At 38.2% G+C, this 20,292-nt stretch overlaps 1 protein-coding gene across 1 annotated transcript in view; it reads right to left on the bottom strand.

Annotated features, from left to right (window-relative positions):
• Positions 1–1,871: 1,871 nt before the first annotated feature.
• The window catches only part of LOC129777541 (uncharacterized), a 37,052-nt gene continuing 18,631 nt past the window's right edge, over positions 1,872–20,292 (bottom strand). Inside the window, exons 2-5 of the mRNA XM_055783864.1 lie at positions 12,396–12,555; positions 12,069–12,211; positions 11,789–11,930; positions 1,872–2,805 (exon numbers count right to left, since the gene is read on the bottom strand). Of these exons, the coding sequence (XP_055639839.1) occupies positions 2,520–2,805; positions 11,789–11,930; positions 12,069–12,211; positions 12,396–12,555 (731 nt within the window). The 3' untranslated portion in view covers positions 1,872–2,519. The remainder of the gene's footprint in view (positions 2,806–11,788; positions 11,931–12,068; positions 12,212–12,395; positions 12,556–20,292) is intronic.

Consider the following 20,292-nt stretch of genomic DNA (forward strand, 5'->3'; position numbering starts at 1 on the left):
CTGAATGGCAAGCTCTAGAATACGCGTGATCACAGTGCAAGTCGGAGGAAATTTCTTTGACGAAAAATTCCCCCGACCAGAACGGGAATCGAACCCGAACACCCGGCATGTTAGTTATGACGCTAACCACTCGGCCACGGGAGCACATGTACCTACTATACATGTATGAAATAAACTTGGTCTATTCACCTAGAGTCTCAATTTAAATTTTCTGATGCATACAAAAACGTTGTAAGAAACATATAACGTTCGGCAAAATGAGGCTTGGTTTAGTTGGGGTGGCATATTTTTCCAGGGTCAAAACCACAAAAGGAACCTCTTCAAGAGCAGAATGTGATGAGGTATATTAGCTTTAGTAAACAGAACATTGTAAGTCGTTAGGCACCTATGACCACTTTGCCCCAAACATCAAACTAATTTCGATGCTAATTAATAGCTGAGATTGAACAAAATATATGTTCACCTCTCCTAGAATATGTGAACAGTCGTCCAAACTTATGATTTGTCCAACATATAAGATGAATTAAATTTCACGAGAAATTCCTTAGAAACCATGCGCACAGAACTACGGCCGAATGGCTATCGTGAGAGCAATTTCTGTTTTTATTTATATTTTGACATGTGACAGTACTATTGAAGTACAGGGTGACTCAAAAGTCATTAAAATCTTCAAACATAAGGTGACTATCAATACGGTGACAATAGTCAATAGTTATACTATCAAACAAGCAGGTGACCACTTTGCCCCCCATGACCAATTTGCCCCCAATACCCCCAAGTGTATTTCGGTAACTGTTGGTAATGTCCAAAATTTTGCAATGAAAGAACCTAACTCGCTGCCGATTGAAAGGCTCGAAAGGGTATTCCCACGCAGTAATGGTACACAATATCTTATCAAGGAGTGTTAATGGTTTTATTGACGTAGGACTACGTCCAACCGGAAAATATAGGGGGTAAAATGAAAATCTAGGCACCGAACATATGGGGGGAAAAAAATTCTAACGCTTATAACTCGAGCATTTTTTAATAGATCGCAAAAATGTTTACATCAATCGATAGAAATTATTTCTACGCATCTATCAAAATGAATAACATTTTATTTTGCTTGAGATAAACAATCAAATAATTGAATCGTTTATTTGAGAAACCCCATAAAGTGACGCTTGCGGGAAAACGACTAAAAACTGCTTTTTTTTTTTCAAATTTTGACCTGGTCCTCTTATGTGTTGTTGTTGAGCTATTAAATATTGTTGTTATATATAATAATAAATTTAAATCGTTGAGTTCAACTATGATCAGGATATTTTGTTTTGTTTTCAATTTTGTCACACGGTGATAAAGAATGTTCGAAATGTTGCGTTCATAAGACATATCCTCAATGATTAAAACCAAAAACCAAATCGTCAAGAAACACATGGACTCAACCACAAAGTGATGGCACGAACATCAACGCTTTTAACCACAAATATAATTGACAGTCGTTAAATAAATGCCATTCATCTAAATCCACCATTTGTTTGCCAATCGAATTGGTGAAATTAACCATCCTCGGTGCGATTGATTTAATTTATATTGGCCGCAATGAAATTTTCGTAATTGTTGCCGTTCGAGAGAGAGAGAGCTATTAATTACATTCGATAAATTTCTCACTTAGTGGAGGTTTGGCGAAAAAAGTGGTTCATTAATTAATCATTCCAGCCAACCTGAACCGAATAAAATTTATTACTTTCAGCTGGCACTTTGATTAAATATCAATCGGCTCATCACACCGGGAGTCACTTATGCGTGTGGGTTGGTTTTCGGCTGTTTTCGATCCAGTAATAAATATCAACGCATGAGGATTAAAATATTCAATTATTTATTTATGTCGCTAAAAATATTTTCAATCACAGAAATAAGCCTACCACAGGAAGCAAATTATGTCCTGTAGCAATAATCGAGAAACTGACATTTGGTGTCAATTTTCGATTTTATTTTCGGTTATGAGTCTGATGCAAACATTTGAGTAACAACTATAATGCAATGAGTGTTAATTTGCTGTACCGAAAATAGATTCTCTCCACCACAAATATGCATTGCTAAGCGGAAGTAGATACGATCCATGGTTCGTTTTAGCACCTTGCATTCATAGAGAGTAGACATATTATGTAGTGTTTAGAGACTAGAATCACAGCAATTAGTTAACTTATTTCACATCAAAATTTCTATGTTTTTAGACAGCATTCATCTAAGGTTGAACAAATGGTAACAATTATTCCGTATGAGACATCGGATAAACAGGCATGCATCCATACAACAGTTTGGTCTAGCAATGTGACTCCTTATTCATAACCTAGGTTAATCCCTCTCGAAATCATAGCGAAACCATCGATCTATCACACTCACAACGAACACCAGCGCTCTTCTTTGATCCGCCGGAATCCATTCACTTGGAATGAGCTGAAAACCGCCGAACATTGGTAGATATCATCTTACAAAATTCCATCTGAAGATTAAACTCATCCCCAATTCCGGTTGATTTATCGACATACAAGCCTCGTGGAGCAAGCCATCGTAAACGTTTGCAGTAGCAGCACCAACAGCAGCATCATCGGGATCGGACCGGTCACCCCCCGTGGGACCGTCACTCCGAGTGGCAGCGGTCGGCCGGCGGAAGAGCAAATTTCATTCTCGATTCTATCACAGTTCAGGAAGTGTTTGTCGGTGGAGAGCAGCTTAGCGATCTTCCTGAGGAAAATGGCCGAGTCCAGTTTGCACTTGTATCTTGCGCTGGTGAAGACACAGGTCTCGTAACCGTACCGAGCGCTAGGACCGAGATGGCGAGATGAAAAGGAAGAAAGAGAGAAAAGAGAAAGTTTGAAAAAGGACGGAAGTAATATTAGGCACCGAAACGGTGGATGGCGGAAAGTAATTCGTTCCCGAGACGGGATTGTGCTGATGTGGAAAAGGCTTCCGCCCATAAATTATATTCTGCCGCCGCCTGCAGCAGAAGACGGTAACCGCTGTAATGTTGTGTTACTTTTTCTGATGGGAAATAGGATAATGTATGCTCTTCTGAGAGTACACTGGCGACAACATTCCGTACCAATGCATTAGCGGTTCAGGAAGGTTGTTTGTGCATTCTCAGACAATTTGACAAATCATAGACACTTTTCACCCTCTAAAGATTTACAGGGAATTTTTTTTTCAAACTTATATCCAAAACATCACGTCTCGTCAGCGTCAGTATCTTTTCAGTTCTATTGATTTTGTTGGTTATTAATTAGTGATGAAAGTGGTTTGGCCGGATACCGGATCCCGGATATCCGGCCAGCTTCGAAGCCGGATAGCCGGATATCCGGCTGTCGGATATTTGGCTCTATATTAGCAAATGCAAAATTAAGAGAAATGGCATGTGACATGGAGAAAATGAAGCGTTGAATGTAAGAAAAAAATAAACACATTTTGAAAAAAAATTTTTTGGATGATTATCAAATTTTTCGTCTAGAATAAATATCCTATTTAAAGCGTGTCCACGTTAAATTTTGGACACTTTTCTTTCAGTGTAGTTTATGAAATATGTCACTAATCAATGAAAAATTTCACTTACATGACAGCTGAAACCCTCCTCTTTATTTCGATGTTCAACTTGTTTACATTCCTCTTCAGTTTGGTAAAAAGGCGTCGAATCGAGTGGAAGTACGCAAACGCATTTTGCGCGAACGGCAGCAAAATCCAACACTGTCGGAACGCGATCTCGCCAAAAAGCTAAAACTGCCGAAGAGTACCGTGTTTAGTGTGTGCAAATCGTTTGACCTGCGCTTAACTGTGGATAGAAAGGTTGGAAGTGGAACAAGTCGAAAAGTATGCTCCCGACAGATGGACCGAAAGGTGGTTGCCATTATTGAGAAACATCCCAACCTTTCAGTTAGATATGTACAAAAAGTGAAGCAGAGGCATGGACTGAAGGCGTACAAAGTGAAAAAGGAGTCCAATCGTGATGATAGGCAAAATTTCACTGCAAAAATACGTGCTAAGGTGCTCTACACCCAGTTTTTGCAAAAATGTTCATGCACCAAAATGGACGATGAAACTTATGTTCTCGAAGACTTCAAATAGCTTCCGGGTCTCGCTTTTTATACTACAATTCGAAGCAATGCCGTAGCCGAGTGTTTCCGGACCAAGAAGCAGTCTAAATTCCAGAAAAATTACTTGGCAGGCCATATGCAGTTGTGGCCGAAAATCCAAATCTTTCTTCTCTACCGGCACTATCAACAAAGATGTTGTTCGCGACCGACAGCGCGAAAAAGGAGTAAGTATCCCTACTTCCAAATTCCAATGTCCATCCTTGTCCTTATTCCCATCCAAATCACTCCCTCCCATTCTAAATACAGTGTGTGGTGCATAACACAACTACACAGCAGCAAAACCCCGAAGTACAATATAAAACGCAACGAATACCAACGGAGTGCAAAGTGCATACAAACCGATTCCTATATATTTTTCATTCCAATTCCTACTTTTACCCGAGCAAGATCACAAAATAAATCCAGTTGTGTTTTAGTTAGAAGTATTCCAAAGTGTGTTTAAGTCTCCATACAAGCCGCATTCCAAATCCTGAGCTATCATCCAGGCCTCCTTCAGCCGAAGGAACCGCCATCATCCTCAATGGTCCACCAGATGTCTACGAGAAGGAATATCTCCAGAAGCGGTTGCTACCATTCATAAGAAGCCACTACTCTTCAGCGTTATTTTGACCAGATTTGGCCTCTTGTCACTATGCAAAATCCATCCTGGAATGGTATAATGCACATGTATGTCAAATATGTTCCAAAAACAGCGAATCCGCCGAACTGTCCACAACTTCGCCCAGTCGAAAAGTAGTGGGCTCTGATTAAGCGAAAACTATTCGAAACTAAGAAGAAAGCGAATGGCATTAATGATTTCAAGAGGAGATGGAAAAGCGCCGCCGCCAGCATATCTGAGGATATTGTAAGGAACCTAACGGCAGATGTTCCCAAGAAAGTTCATGAATTTTACAGACAACGTAATTTACATCGAAGTAAGCTTTCCTTGTTTTAGATATAAGTCTATTTTACTGAAATAAACAATCGGTTTTGTTGTATTACGTGAATTTTCGTTTTACTGGCATCATCTTAGTATCCGAGATTTAACATGGACAGTCTTTAGGTTTGCGCAGTAGCGATATATCGTAACGAATGAGGTTTTACCAAGGTGCGATTATGGCTTGTTGAAAAAAAATCATGGAGAGGTTGTTTTAACTACTTAGAAGAAGATCAAAATTATCTGAATGCAACCTTTTTAGACACGAGGTTCAGGTCAGACCATTTAGGAGTTCTCGAAACGTAAACAGACAGACAAAAAATCATCGTACAAAAATATCTTCTGAGAATAACAGCTCATTGCCGTCTTCAACATATGTTAAACGAAACGAAAGCGATGAAGCTGAGTGAAACGGTGGGTTGATAATAATTCAATTTTCATAACAAATTTAGAGTAATCACACCTTATTTTTTATCACGTGTGTTAAAATTTATCTAATGTTAATAAGATTTTTTTTTCAAATATCCTGTATCCGGTTCCCGTTATACCAGTGCATACAATGCTCTGGTTTTTTTGTATGCACGTAAACTATAATTCATATCAGTTGCACCAATACGAATTGGCAGCGTATTCGTGATTCGTCCCACGCGTAAATGTCGCAGAAAGGCATTTCAAGCGCCGTGCGAGTGCCCCGGTGAAAAGGATCTTAGACTGCGAAAAGAAAGGACAACTATTCGCGAAGATGGTCAGAGGTCGTCCGAGATCAGCTGGGTTTCCGAGGGTTATCGCTGCCAGGAAAGTGAGGTAGGAAAGGAATATTCGGGGCGAAGTCTACTTCAAGTTTCCATGATTAGAATTGAGGTCATCGAGATGCATTAATAACATGATTTAGATATATAAATCTGAAACAAATGGTATTCAAGCATGATGTTCACAATATTTTTAAGTGTTATAATTCAGAAAAGGTCTGAATTCGTACCAAATAATCATCTGGTGGTTGATTGAATGCCAACTCAAGCAGCGCATTAACACCAATAGATGGTGGACTTTATAAAGCTTTAAAATATGTAACTCCGTAAATATATCCTACAAAACTACTGTAAATAATGAAAAACACAATTTTATTTATATGTTTAGAAATTGAATACCTGATTCGACACAGGTGCGCTGAACTAGAGCATTCAAGCTTCCAAAAAAGAGGACAAACCAAGATAAAATTTTCGACAGGACAAACAACATCATTTACCCTACTGCTCACCGACGAGAGCTTGTCGATCCCGTATCAAATTTGGAACAAAATCAACAAAAAAAACTGATCAAAAAAGATTCTTCTTAAATCGGATATTTTTGAAACTCTCAGGAAACTTTTTACCAAAACTTGACGAATTGTCTCCCGAGAATTTGAGATTTTGAGGTATTCGAAGCTGTTCTAACTAGTTTCCTCTTATCCCGGCCAGAGAACTTCGATTTACGTGGAGCTCTCTTCTTCGTACCGTATCCTTGAGGTTCCGTCAAATAGTTGAACACTACTTGATGGAATCGTCCAATCCGACGAGTAATTTCTCTGATACCTACATTTTCTTGGTGAAATGCATCGATTTGTTCTTTTTCTCTCTTCGCGAGCATTTTTCCCTCCGGAATTTTCCAGGTTTATTGATAAAAAAAAGGAAATGTAACTGGACTTTCACAAACTTGACACTTAAAAAATACGAAAATATTTGTTTACGCTCAGCGCTTGCACACACACCCATGTGAAACCCCTGCAGTGTATGATAGTTATCAACCGCATCCAAAAAATCACAAAGAACCACTTTTTCACCTCAGCAGGAACTGGAGATGGTTATTCATATCCTCGATTTGCAAAATCAGCTATATGGTTTGACGTCGCATAATATCCGGGAAATGGCATTTGAATTGGCCGAAAAAATGAACTTATTCATCCCCTCATTCTCATAATTTGCTCAGCCGGAAGAGATTGGATTGTCGGCTTCATGAAGCGCCAAAAATGTCATATTCAGCAATAATTGTCACTAAATATCTAAGGTTTCCAAATGCTGGTAATGCCATCCTTTTGTACCAAAAGTTTCGTTGCGAAAAATGGCATTGTATGGTCTCAATTCAATTATTCTGGTCTGGTTTCTGGGTATCGATCCCAGAACACTGGTACTGATTGAAATATAATCCTGAATTACTTTACATAAACATAAATATGTTTTTCAATGAAACACACACATTATTTATATCATCCACGATTATAACCACATCACCCCACATGAAATTTAAATATCCAATAATCATCTCTTTTATTTTATTATATATTTGATAGTTTGAAGCTTGATACAATGATTACACATTATTGATTGAGAGAAAACAATTATAGCTCAGTCTTCAATGTGACTTTTTAGATTTCCATTTTTTTTATTTGGTGTCCAGATTACCCCCACTTACCCTACCAATAGAACTGAATAAATGTATAAAACTGATGCTTTATTCTCCCGAAATAGGCATGAATTTTCGGACAGCCCAATATGAACTATCCTGATTTCTTCCTGATTTTTGAAAATTATGGTTGGCAACTCTGTTCCTTGAGCTTGGACTTGGATAGACCTTCCACTTCGTGATTGACCTGAACCAACCAAATTGCACAAAGAACACACAGAATGACGCTTGGGATTAGCAAGTTATTCTCGTTGTGCAATTTTCGGTGATTCGAGCTTTAAATGGTCAATAACGACGCCGGCCACGACCTTACAGTCACCAGGGGAAGGGAAGTAATGTTAGTATGATGTTCGCCGCCCGAAGGCCAGAAGGGTCACCTCTATAGCGTGATTTCCTAGCGTTTATCAAGGAAGGGATAGTTGTTAGTGGGGAGAGGTAAGAATCAGGATTCACTGAGGTAAGTGATGTGATTATGTAAACAAGAGCTATCGACCATTCGCTGAAATGAAATTCCGGAAAACTTATGAGTCATAATGCACGGCAGAGATTATCTTCAGGTATCCTGAGAAGGAAAACCTGTTAACACGTTTGTTTGGACCGGCTATATACTGTATTATTTATTTTAAGTACTTTTTATGAAAATATCGCGACCGAGAAAAGCTGGAAGAAAATATTAACATATACACAAATAACCCATCCCTACTAAGTCATCAATGCAAAATATATAAAAGGACAGAAAGAGCAAACTTATCTAGCACCGTTTCCTACTCAGCCCAGCCATGCGAGGTTTCCTGCTAAGGTGATACGCATACTACGACACAGAAGTTTCGCATTCGATATAAAAAAAAACACAATCAAAAAACAGAAAGAATTTTCGACCAAAAAAACTATGCAATATATCTATCACGATTTTTAACACGCGTCGCATCACACTGAAACAACCGCGCGACGATTAAGATCGAAAAGAGATTTCTCAAACACATGTCGGTTAGTTTCTACTATCCAGAATTTTACTGGTTTTCACATCACTCGAAACAGTATTCTATACTTAAATCGCGCACACACGCGCACTAAACCTACCACAGAGAAACAAAATTTAACACATCGCGGAAACGAGAGCGGAATCCGAAACCAAGAGTGCGACGATTGAAATTATAATGCGAAACCGAGAGCATAACGAACGGAAAACTCTCACTAGCGAATGACAACTGAAAAAAATGGCTTCTCTGGAATTATGATCACTATCAGGGTACGTTTATGACAAGGTATCCTGGACTCGAAGTGTGTCCGACACAATTCACTTATACACTCTCAACTATGACGTCTTTGCTTTGACGGAAAGCAGCGATCGCAAAGCATTTCATAACAAGTGTTTTTTTATTGCGAATTTTACGTGTTTTGCTACTTTTTATTTGAAGATACGTCAATAATACGTGAGATAGAGGAGTTAGTGAACCATTAAAGTTAAAATAACGGGACTAGTACCCAGGATGTGTTGTTTCCGTGTTGCTTTTTTTACGGCGGCTTGACTGCGAAGGAATATATGTAAAATATTTCTATTTTCAGATAACTCTATGACTCGATGTGTGGCACCCGGATGCGTGAGCGTTCGTTCACCCGGGCTCGAGTCCAACTCGAATTATGAAAACATATCCCACAAATTATTCCATCGATCCCCAAGGGATGTGACCATTCGGAAGAAATGGCTTCGATTCTTTGGACAGGACCTAAACAGCAGTACTAAAAACATGTACATTTGCTCGCTTCACTCGAGTCCAGATTGTTTCATTCATATCGATGGCTTGAAAGTACAACATCGTTTCAAACTTATACAAACAGGTAAATTTGAACAAATCCATATTATAGTTACAATTATTACACACAACTCTTTATTTTTAGCTGTTCCTACTGTCAGAAAGGCCAACGATTCTCATGCCTCGGGAAATCAAAACCGAACGGCTCACCGAAAGGTCTTGATTGACATCAAGCAAGAGTTGAATCTAGTAAAAGCATTCGTAAAATCCGCGGAATCGGCCCAGTTTTCTAATAGGACTAAACAAGACCATCCCGAGAGGGATATTCCGTTAAAGGATATCGGGAGCAGCATCGTCAACATACTAGGCTGTCAAAAAAGTCCTGCGGTATTTCCGCGAGGTGTCGTTTTAAGCGCGTATTTCTAGTTGTATTCATTGTATCGAGTCATACTATAACTTGTTGGAAAGGTATTTTTGCGCGCTATAATATAGTTCTTGACAGTGTTTTGTTTGGTTAAGTCGTTCGTGAGTTATAGTGTCGCAAATATGGAGCAAAATAAAGAGAAAATCCGATATATTTTACAGTACTACTATGACAAAGGCAAAAATGCATCTCAAGCTGCCAATAAAATTTGTGCAGTTTATGGGCCCGATACAGTTTCCATTTCCACCGCACAAGCCGTAGCAGCCGTAGCATCGGCCAAGAGCTGGGGATAAGTCATCAAACCGGTATTAACCATTTGAAGAAGCTTGGATTCACAAAGAAGCTCGATGTATGGGTGCCACACACGTTGATGCAAAAAAACATCTTTGACCGTATCGACGCATGTGAATCGCTGCTGAATCGCAACAAAATCGACCCGTTTCTGAAGCGGATGGTGACTGGCGATGAAAAGTGGGTCACTTACGACAACGTGAAGCGCAAACGGTCGTGGTCGAAGCCCGCTGAAGCGGCTCAGACGGTGGCCAAGTCCTCATTAACGGCCAGGAAGGTTCTGCTGTGTGTTTGGTGGGATTGTCAAGGAATAATCTATTATGAGCTGCTTCCCTATGACCAAACGCTCAATTCGGACCTGTACTGCCAACAACTGGACCGCTTGGAGGTAGCACTCATGAAGAAGAGGCCATCTTTGATAAACAGAGGCCGCATTGTCTTCCATCAGGACAACGCCAGGCCACACACTTCTTTGGTGACGCGCCAGAAGCTCCGGGAGCTCAGATGGGAGGTTCTTTTGCATCCGCCGTATAGTCCGGACCTTGCACCAAGTGACTACCACCTGTTTTTGTCCATGGCGAACGAGCTAGGTAGTCAGAAGTTAGCCACAAAAGAGGCCTGTGAAAATTGGCTATCCGAGTTTTTTGCCAATAAGGAAGCGAGCTTCTATAACAGGGGTATTATGAAGTTGGCATCTAGTTGGGAACAAGTCATCGAACAAAACGGCGCATATTTGACTTAAAACAGATGATTGTAACTAATTTTATGAACAAATGAAAATTCAAAAAAAAAACCGCAGGACTTTTTTGACAGCCTAATATCTCATGAAAAACCTAGCGATTCGGCCGGTTCTGATGGCTTAATTCAAGCACTGCGGCAGGAGGTATCGAAGAACTACATTAGGAAACTAAAATCCGAGTTACCGAACTACAATTTCTCCAATGTATTGATAAGGTTTTGAATCTTCACGCTGCAATGAATAAATATATACATTAGGCTAAAATACAATAGATATAAACTTATTTAGACTAATTTATTATACCGCTCCATGATACTTGCAAAGCTAACACGTCACAGGCTCACTATTATTGATGCACTAGTCAGTCCAGACTACCTTTCCATATACGTCCGCTGGATCACTATTTGGTTTTTATTAATTCAATTTCTCCATGAAATTGAACCTAATTCTATTGGTTCACAAGATTGTTTTACTCGTTACACAAATCACGAACTGTCGAGTGATAAAAAAACACAAGCACCCATTTCACATTTCACGGAGCGAAAATAACACATGTCTATTCTAGTCTGTTGCTTAATCCGCTCTCTCATTATGGTTGGCAATTCTGTTCCAGGTAAAAAAATAATTCGGAACAATATCATAATTAAAAAGAGGTCAACGGCTAAGCAAATTATTCAAACAATATTTCTCGCGCAACGTAAAAAATATTATTTGAGGGGCTTAGAATGCAAGGGGTGTAAGTGACTTGATCGATTTCTCTTGTGAGTGGCAACATAGTAGCCACTGCCTTGAAAATGGTTGAAGAAACTTGAATTGTATGAGCCTTTTTGTCAAGATTACTGATACTTGACAAAAAGGTTTTCCGGACATATTTTCCGATGTTGCATCTCAAACAGCCCGACCTAAGAGCAAGCTTTTTGGCCGAGCGCTATGTAGCTATTTCCGACGAATTCTGATATTTACACCACTGTCACGACAACAACAATGCCCTGTTCTGCATGTTAATACTCCCGCCAGAATTTTCCAGCATCCAATCGGCTCCAACTGAGCCTCCGACAATCCTAATCGCTCGAAGCCACCTAATGTCCCTTAGCTTACCAGCAAAAGTGCATGTATTGCATATTGAAGGACTGCTGTGTTGTTTTCATCATTTCATCCTTCAGAATGTTAACGAATTTGCTGGAACACGCGTCCCAATCGTTGTGCACATGATGGAAGCAGGCCTTGTGTTTTAGGAATTCTATCCATGTGTGTTTTGGCAGCATGATACGTGGAATCAAGTAAACATAAAAAAAAGGATAGGGAACGAGATGAACGATCGGTTGTCGGTGGAATACCGAATCACGTGCGAATCGATGTGGGGATTTGAAAAGCTCACCTCGCTGAAAGGATTTATCTCGGCACAGAAACCCGTACAGCTTCCTGGCGCCGTACACTTCGTTTTCGATGATGTTGCGCTCCTTCGATTCCAGGCAAGCGTTCAGATAGCGCTGAACGCACTCCATGCCCCGATTGAACACCCTGTGGAATGTGAAAAGGGGGGCGCATTAGCTGAAATGATGACTCGAGGGAAAAATTGGGGAGGGGAAAATGTATATCACACAAAATGGAAAGCAATTTGCTACTATGATTCAGACATTTTGGAGTTTTGTCTAGAGGACAGAAACAAAACAATAGAGACAAGGAGAGCTGAAGGTTTACTTACAGGCATCGTCCGTTTATTTCCTCTTCCGTCTCGGGGATTTTCACCGAATAGAGCAAATCGGCGGCCACACGGGGTGTCGTATTGTAAAAGCAATTATCCAGCATTAACGAGATTTGTCCACACACCGGCTCTGGAATGCTGCCAACCTGCTGGCTCGAATCTGGAACGAATGCGGCGAAAGATGAAAATCATTTGCAAGGATTAAACGGACGGCATGGCTGGAATCTGTCTGTGGTTGATGATTTATCGGTTTTACAGCTAGCGTCGACTGTGTGGAAAGGTATGGTGTGGGAAATTCCTTTCCGAAGGCTATTTATGTACGTGATATCTTGCGTTTGTATAGAAGTGAATGACACACCGTAATATCGAATGACTTTATTAGCATTATTGGTTGCGAGCTCTGAGGGTGGGATAGAAATATACAGCTGGGTATTATCCGAAAGCTAGCTACAAGGAATGGGCGGTTCAGAACAAAACATCGCCGTCTTATGTGCCGGCAAAGGAGATCACACAAATTGTTTGTATTTTCCTTTGCAACGGAAATTCCAATATACTCTGTTGTATATTGGCCCCCTTCCGGGGCAGTTCGTTTCCCAAAATATTTCGCGCCATATGTTATTTATGCAAATGCCGACATGATCCAACACTGGGTTACATAGCCCGGAAAGCTATGGTACGTGCTTGTTTTGTGACAAGCTTGCAAATCTAGTGCTAGCCATAATTTGAAATTTATGATTTTTCTAGAATTGTGAATTAATGGAAAGTGCTGACGTAGTTATTATATGTTTTTGTTTTGCGCTTTATATGGTATACTGTGCTGTTGGAGCACATACTACAGGTGAGTATCGTACACGAAAATTACTCACACATATAAAATAGCGTGCATTGTTGTGTTCAGAACAACTGACAAATTTGTGAATTTTGTTGATATAAACCAGTTTTTCTGTATGTTTTTTTCTCTCACAAAATTGAACTCGGAGACAAAGTGAACTAAATTTTTTTTTTATAGCATACCTAATAACTGGCTAAGTTCGTTAGTTTGAGTTCACAATGGGTAAACAATGAAGCCGTCCATTAATGGTGTAACTACTTTTTTGCATCAGAAATCAAGTTTTCGTTTCCCTTTATATGGACGTAAAAATAAGATTGTGTACGCGGGTAACAAGATTCATGTCAGGGTGGAAAAAGTGTGTATTGAAGTCAGTTGATAAGGAGGCAGATTTGTATTCAATTGTCACGTTAATAAGAATCTAGGAGAATCTAGAATCTAAAATAGTTCATTAGTCATCCTCGCTCTCAACGCTCTTCAATTCATTTTCTAGTCAATTCAAATTATGTTGACTCGCCGTCGAAGTAGTCCTAGTCGACACGAAGCTACTGAGAGGAGAGTCGATTTTCATTTTTCATCTTCGATTCGGGCCCTGGTTGGAACACAGTAGAAGTGTGATACGCACCCCCTAAGCGAGAATGGATTTATCTTGATCGTGCTCTCAAAATTTGAGGTAACAACTTCGTCAGTACGTAGATTAGTTAACCCTCAGCCATCTGTAATCGTTCTGTATTTTAGATACTGAATAACAAAAGTGCTACGAATTTTATTTTGTAAGGCGCCCAAATTCTATATTTTCCAATCATACGGTGTTAAATTGCCCAGCAGAAGTAGAGGAGATGTGTCTAAAACGCGCCTGCCGGGCAATTCGACCCGCCTGATTTTATCGTAAACCAGCAAGAATATAATTGCAATGGATATAGGCAATCGTGCTAGTCAATCATAGAATCCTACCATCAAGTTTTACATTTGTAGCATGCTTTAAAAAATTATAAAAATAATTTTCTTTGGAAGCGATATTCGATGTAATTTTCCACATCAGACTATAAAGCTCAGAGAAACAGCTTGTATGAATGAGAGATTCCACCAATCTATTCCCTTCATGCCCTCCAGCGAAGAGAAGAAACCGTTCCTCCGGTGAGCATGTTCTCCCAGTATTCGTGCATTAATTCTCCAGTCCGCGCTCATGTTTTCCTGCATTCTCTGAGCACATAATATAGATGCCAGATGTGAAGACATGTTTTCGTTGTCAAGACATTTAATTTTGTGAAAACATACTGAGATCATTTCAAAGTATGTAAATACAATTTTTTATGTGATTTATCGAACATGATTTATAAATATCGTGATGGTTTGATCATTTTTGTTAATTTTGATTACATTTGAAGACATTTACAAATGTTACAATGTTACAAATGTAAAACTTGCATGGTAGGATTCTATCATTGACTAGCACGAATGCCTATATCCATTGCATTTTTATTCTTGCTGGTTTACGAGAAAATCGGGCGGGTCAAATTTCCCGGCAGGCGTGTTTTAGACACATCTCCTCTACGTATAATGTCCACATTTACCACAGCGTCCGCCTTTGTTCACATTCCTCTATATTTCCCCACGTGAAAAAAAACTCTGAGAATAACTCAAATAGGAGCGGCTATTTGATTCCATTACGTGTAAGAGTATTGAACATCACAGAAGAGGTGTGTCGCTCATTTGTATTATTATAATAAAGGGTACCTAATATGAATCATAAGCTTATCCCAAAAACACACAATACTGCATTTGAAAAGTTTCACAAAGTTTCACAATACATCTGTTCCAGATACGCTTTATGGTGGTAGCTGAAAGTGAGGCTTCAAAAATAACCAAATATCCCATTTCACTCCGTTAATACGTTTTCCACAGCGTTATGCCACATCTGCTTCAAATATCTGTAGTACATTAGCACCACAACAGGAGAGTGCATCGTCATGTTCAAACTTTTTGGTCACAGTTTCTTGTCACGTCCGAGCAGTATTTCATCCACCCCATCTGTTTCTGGGTAACAACACCCACTAAGGGATACACACGTAGTGGTGTGATGCTATATTTTCAATTCGTTTGAATGCACGCCAAATTAAAAGCACAACAATGATTCGAATAGCATTATTTTTCAATCCAATTTTGAATGGAACTCATTTTCATACCCCGCTTATTTGCTTCCTTTTCATTGAAAACCGCCCCCATAAAGACCGAACAAGAAATGGGTGGCCAATGGAGGGCAATCATCTACCATGGGGGGAGCATCACAGGGGGATGGCAGCCGATTATACGCATTTGTATCGGAATACATCCGATGCTCCAGTTCCATTCTTAGCCGGATCGAAATGGCCTGTGCCACTCGTTCTGTTTCTATGATAATCCAAACATGTCAGGCACAGTTCCTCAGCTCGATGAGCCCCAAAGCAAGGGTCTGACTTTCGTTTCGGAAGAATTTGCATATGTGCAAAGCCGTGTGGGCTTGTGTCAGCTCCGCTATGAAAATGTTAATGTGATCACTGCATTGTTTTTCATTTTGTATTTCTTGGAAGGATATTTTTAAATCTACTGTTTTAATATGGAGCGAGAGAGAGTGTGGAAGTGTAATATGAATAGAAAGATTCATTTTATCTTCATGGAACCTTTCAAAGTCGCTCTTGATGTGCAACCTCGTATTCTGAGATAATCGCAAAGGTTTCCTATGCCTCAGATTGCTTTACGCCGGTGTAGAATTGACACAGAGGCGATGAAATTCAATCACCGTATTATATTACCTATCAAATCCGTATAAATTTTGGTGAACGTCATTTTTCATTGTTATGCTTCTTTTTTACAGCAATCCTTCGCAACAATAACAATCGATATTGATTAGGAAATCGAAATCGTGATGAGGTGCTTTTTGCTACAGAATGTGTTTCCCTTCGATCGTGCTTCGACTGATGGAAAATAGTACTTTTGATAATTTAAAGATGACAGATCATAGCTCTCAGTCTGTAAAACACCTTTTGTGGTCATGTCAGTGGACTCAAAACCAATTGACGAATTTCATGCCAACTCGTCTTAGGAGTTGGCAGCACCAACTCAGATAGTAGTGAAACGTTGTGGGTGTAAAGACATGGGTCATTTAGGCAACTTTGCATACTTGAAATATTCGAAAAAGAATTAGACTACTTTTTAGAAAAGATCTTTTCTATTATACAAAAATTATAATCCAAAAACTATGATGCCTACAAAATTCTTGTCAAAGTATGAAATGTAGGAAATTATTGAAATTTTTACGAAAAAAAAAACAATTTTTTTTGGAAAAAAAATCGCTGAAAAGAAAGTTATTTATAAAACTCAAATTCATTTTTCTCAAACATTTTTTTTTACAAAAATATATACATGAAGAACCCTTACAATTTCCAACAAGTCGTCCATACATCGGAAGATGGGCACTTTGGAGGGCAGGAAGTCACCCATGCATCGGAAGATGGGCACATTTATATGGAAAAAGTTTTTCGAACAACAACTTTTTCATGTTTTTTTTTTTGAAAAAATACTATTAATGTTCAATTCGTAACATTTTTATGTATAAATTAACGCAATTTTCAAGCTCTGCTAACTTTTTTCTATTTAGAAACATGTCAAGAACATGTCAAACACGAAAATTTACACACACAAATGTTACGAGCAGAACATTATTTTTTTAAGGAGTCTTCATACAAAAATGAGTTATGTATCAAAAACTATAAAAGGTAAAAGTTAATGTCTTTGACAAAAGTTCATATTTTTATAAGATCTTATAGGATTTATAAGAACTTTGTCAGATACACTACATCGCTATCTTGACTTCAAACAAAATTAGGTTCAGTTGCATGTTTTTCAAAGAAAACATGAAAACGTTGTTAGAAAAACTTTATCCCTGTAAAAGTGCCCATCTTTCGATGTATGGATGACTTGAAAATTGTAAGGGCTATACATATATATATATATATATATTTTTTTTGGGAATTTAAAAAAAATACGTTTTAGAGAAAATTGAATTAAAATTTTTAAAATATTTTTTTTTTCAGCGAAATTCTTTTCCAAAAAATTATTTGGTATTTTTTTGTGAAAATTAAAATAATTTCCTACATTTCATACTTTGACAAGAATTTCGCAGATATCATAGTTTTTAAGTTATAGATTTTTGTAAAAAATTAAGTAAAAAAAATTGGGTTTTCACAAAAAGTAGTCTAATTCTTTTTCGAATATTTCAAACATGCAAAGATGCTTAAATGACCCATGTCTTTAGACCCACAACGTTTCACTGCTATCTCAGATAGTGCTGTCAACGGCCAGTCGACTTGGCATGAAATTCATCAATTGGAATTTACATAGTTCATTTTGATGGGCAAATTTAAAATTAAATTTGTAATTGAAATTGCCTCCCAAACGAACTAGAACTTATTTAACACTTTCGTCGCCCAGAGCGATTCGGTCGAATTTCTTGCGGGGCCCAAATTCAACTGTCGGTGCGCTAGAGAAATAAGAGGGCAACGATAATAATGAATGCGGGCTCGATTCAGGACTACCTGTCTGTTGAATCCGGATGAAATCATCCGACTGCTGATTAGAAAACCTTATAAAAATAATTTTCTAGCCAATTGTACAGTGTTGCCAATGATAATAAAAATGAAATTCAACCGAACGTAATTGCTCTATATCCTATATTCGATGACGATGAATAACAACAATTTTATTGGAGATTCTGTGAGTATATCATACTAACAACATAAGTCACTTTTGTGGGAAAATATAGTCATAAACTATATCACATTTGACAACTCCGATTTTCCACGTGATTCGTTTTCATTGTTCTTCGCGCTTTGCGCCATTGTTCTAAAAAGTTAAAAGAAGAGGGAAGGTGCAAGTTTTTTTTCTGAGAATGAGAATAATAATTGCGCAACTTGGATAGGTTTGTTTATTCCAAAAAGTAATGTGTTTTTTTCATCCTCAAAATGTTCACCGGGCGGCGTAATAGTGAATCTGAAAGCGAGGAAAGTAGTGATGACAAAATAGTGCGAAGCGTTAGAAGAAAAGTTTCGAGTATTATCTCATCGAGTTCCGATTCGGATTATTGAGGAACTATACGCAAGTGAAGACCTCGACGATATGTTAGAAGAACTTACTATAGACGACAGAAAGATATAACAGTTTTCAATATTAAATTTAATTTTTGAGAATGATTTTTAACAGTACATTTTTCTCAAACGGTTTATTGATTTTCCAATAACTTCGTCAAACAATATATTTTGATCAGACATCTGGTTGTTGAGTTACATTTTTTTAAAGAAAGATCAATCATTTTAATTACGCCCTTTTAAAAAATCAGTCTTAATTTATATTGGTCATATAACAATGAAAAATGTAGTTTTAGGTAGTTTCCATCATTTGTACAAAGATTAAAAAAATCGAAGAGGGTCGGGTCAGCAGCCGACTGATTTGGGGTGGAATCGCTCTATACGGGAGTTGTATAAATAAAAGTAATTGACCATTTTGAACTTGGATTTTTCAAGATCTAATGTCACTAGTCAGGTTTTTTTCTTTTGATATCCATATTGATGGGGTTTTGAAATAAAACATATTTCGCCATTTTGGATTTGCATTTTTACAAATAACTGTGTTCTACTAGTCGAGCCCTTTCATTTGATACTTATATTGATGGGGTTTCGATAAAATATGTAGTCCACCATTTTGTAGCAGCCGCCATCTTGAATTTTCAAGATCATGGAATACGCAGTTTTATAACGACAGCAGAGATAAAGGCGTGTTCCAAATTTCAGATCAATCGGTCAACTGGAAGGGGGTTAAATTTCTATTGGAAAGGGACAACCCTACAACCGTTCGAAAGTATAGTATAAAAACAATATTTTTATGTTTTTGATTTTTTTTTTATTCTACATATCCCATATTTACATTTAAGTGCCTATTCTATTAAATTCCGTTTGGAAATCCTGTTCAAATTCAACGAGGAAAGTGTCGCCCAGATCTGGGTGACGGGGCGATCAAAGTGTTAAGACGACAGTAAATCTCTCACTGATATTTTCTTTCATGGATAATTGTTGTTGGAGATGATTGACAGTCAAGTTATTGTTTCTAAAGTGTGTGCAGAAGGGTGTTTCAAGCATGCTCTCAAATCCTGGTTCGAACTCAGTAAAACTTCCAGTTTTAGTTTTCAATTAAAAAAAAAATTAATATAAGGCTGACGAAACAAAAAACCATTATCAGTCGTGCTCTTCTTAATGACACGATTGTCACATTGTGATAAAGTGTCTTAAATCAAATAAAAAAAGAAAGTCGTGCTCTTCGTTTATTCGACGGTCGAGTAGAGATCAACGCCATTCAGAGATACGCCAATAAGCAGAACTGCACTTTCTGTATTCTACTAAACAGCATCCGAACACCGATCCGAAGTAATAAAAATCTAGAAGAAAAAAAGCCGTCTTTTTTGCCCCACTTGACATATGGTTCCAAAGAGATGTATCAGACATTATTCATTCATTCATTCTTTGTTTTTGAGAGGCTTTAAACTTTGCAGTTCATTCGCCTCTTTACACTGCGTTTCACAACTATAGAACCACTCATTTTTTCTGAGTTTCCAGAGATATGTAAAAAGTCGGATGAATTGAAGTATATAGTGTACGACATAACAACTATCTTCATTTAAAATACTGGCCGTTTGAACTTTATTGTTGTGATCAGGCGCGAAACATTCAAAAAACAAAAATTCCAGTGTTTCATAACTGTAGAACCAGATGGGAAAACTCTCACTCCTTTACAAAATTAACGTCAATTTCACATAAATTACAATAAGTTCCTAATCCGTAGGTCATCTTTAGTTCTCAATCAGTTTAGATAACCAATTCTGGGTGGTTTTGACCAAGCTGCGCCATGTTGTAGTGTGTATCTCGTTCTACGCAGAAGATACTGCTCGTTTAAGCTCTTCAAATCACTCATACTGCTTGTAAGCTGCATCTACTATTCGTACGATCACTCCTTATATGCTCTTGATTGAGTTTTGATCTG

This window comes from Toxorhynchites rutilus, chromosome 1 (genome assembly GCF_029784135.1).
Source record: "Toxorhynchites rutilus septentrionalis strain SRP chromosome 1, ASM2978413v1, whole genome shotgun sequence".
NCBI classification, from domain to species: Eukaryota; Metazoa; Arthropoda; class Insecta; order Diptera; family Culicidae; genus Toxorhynchites; species Toxorhynchites rutilus.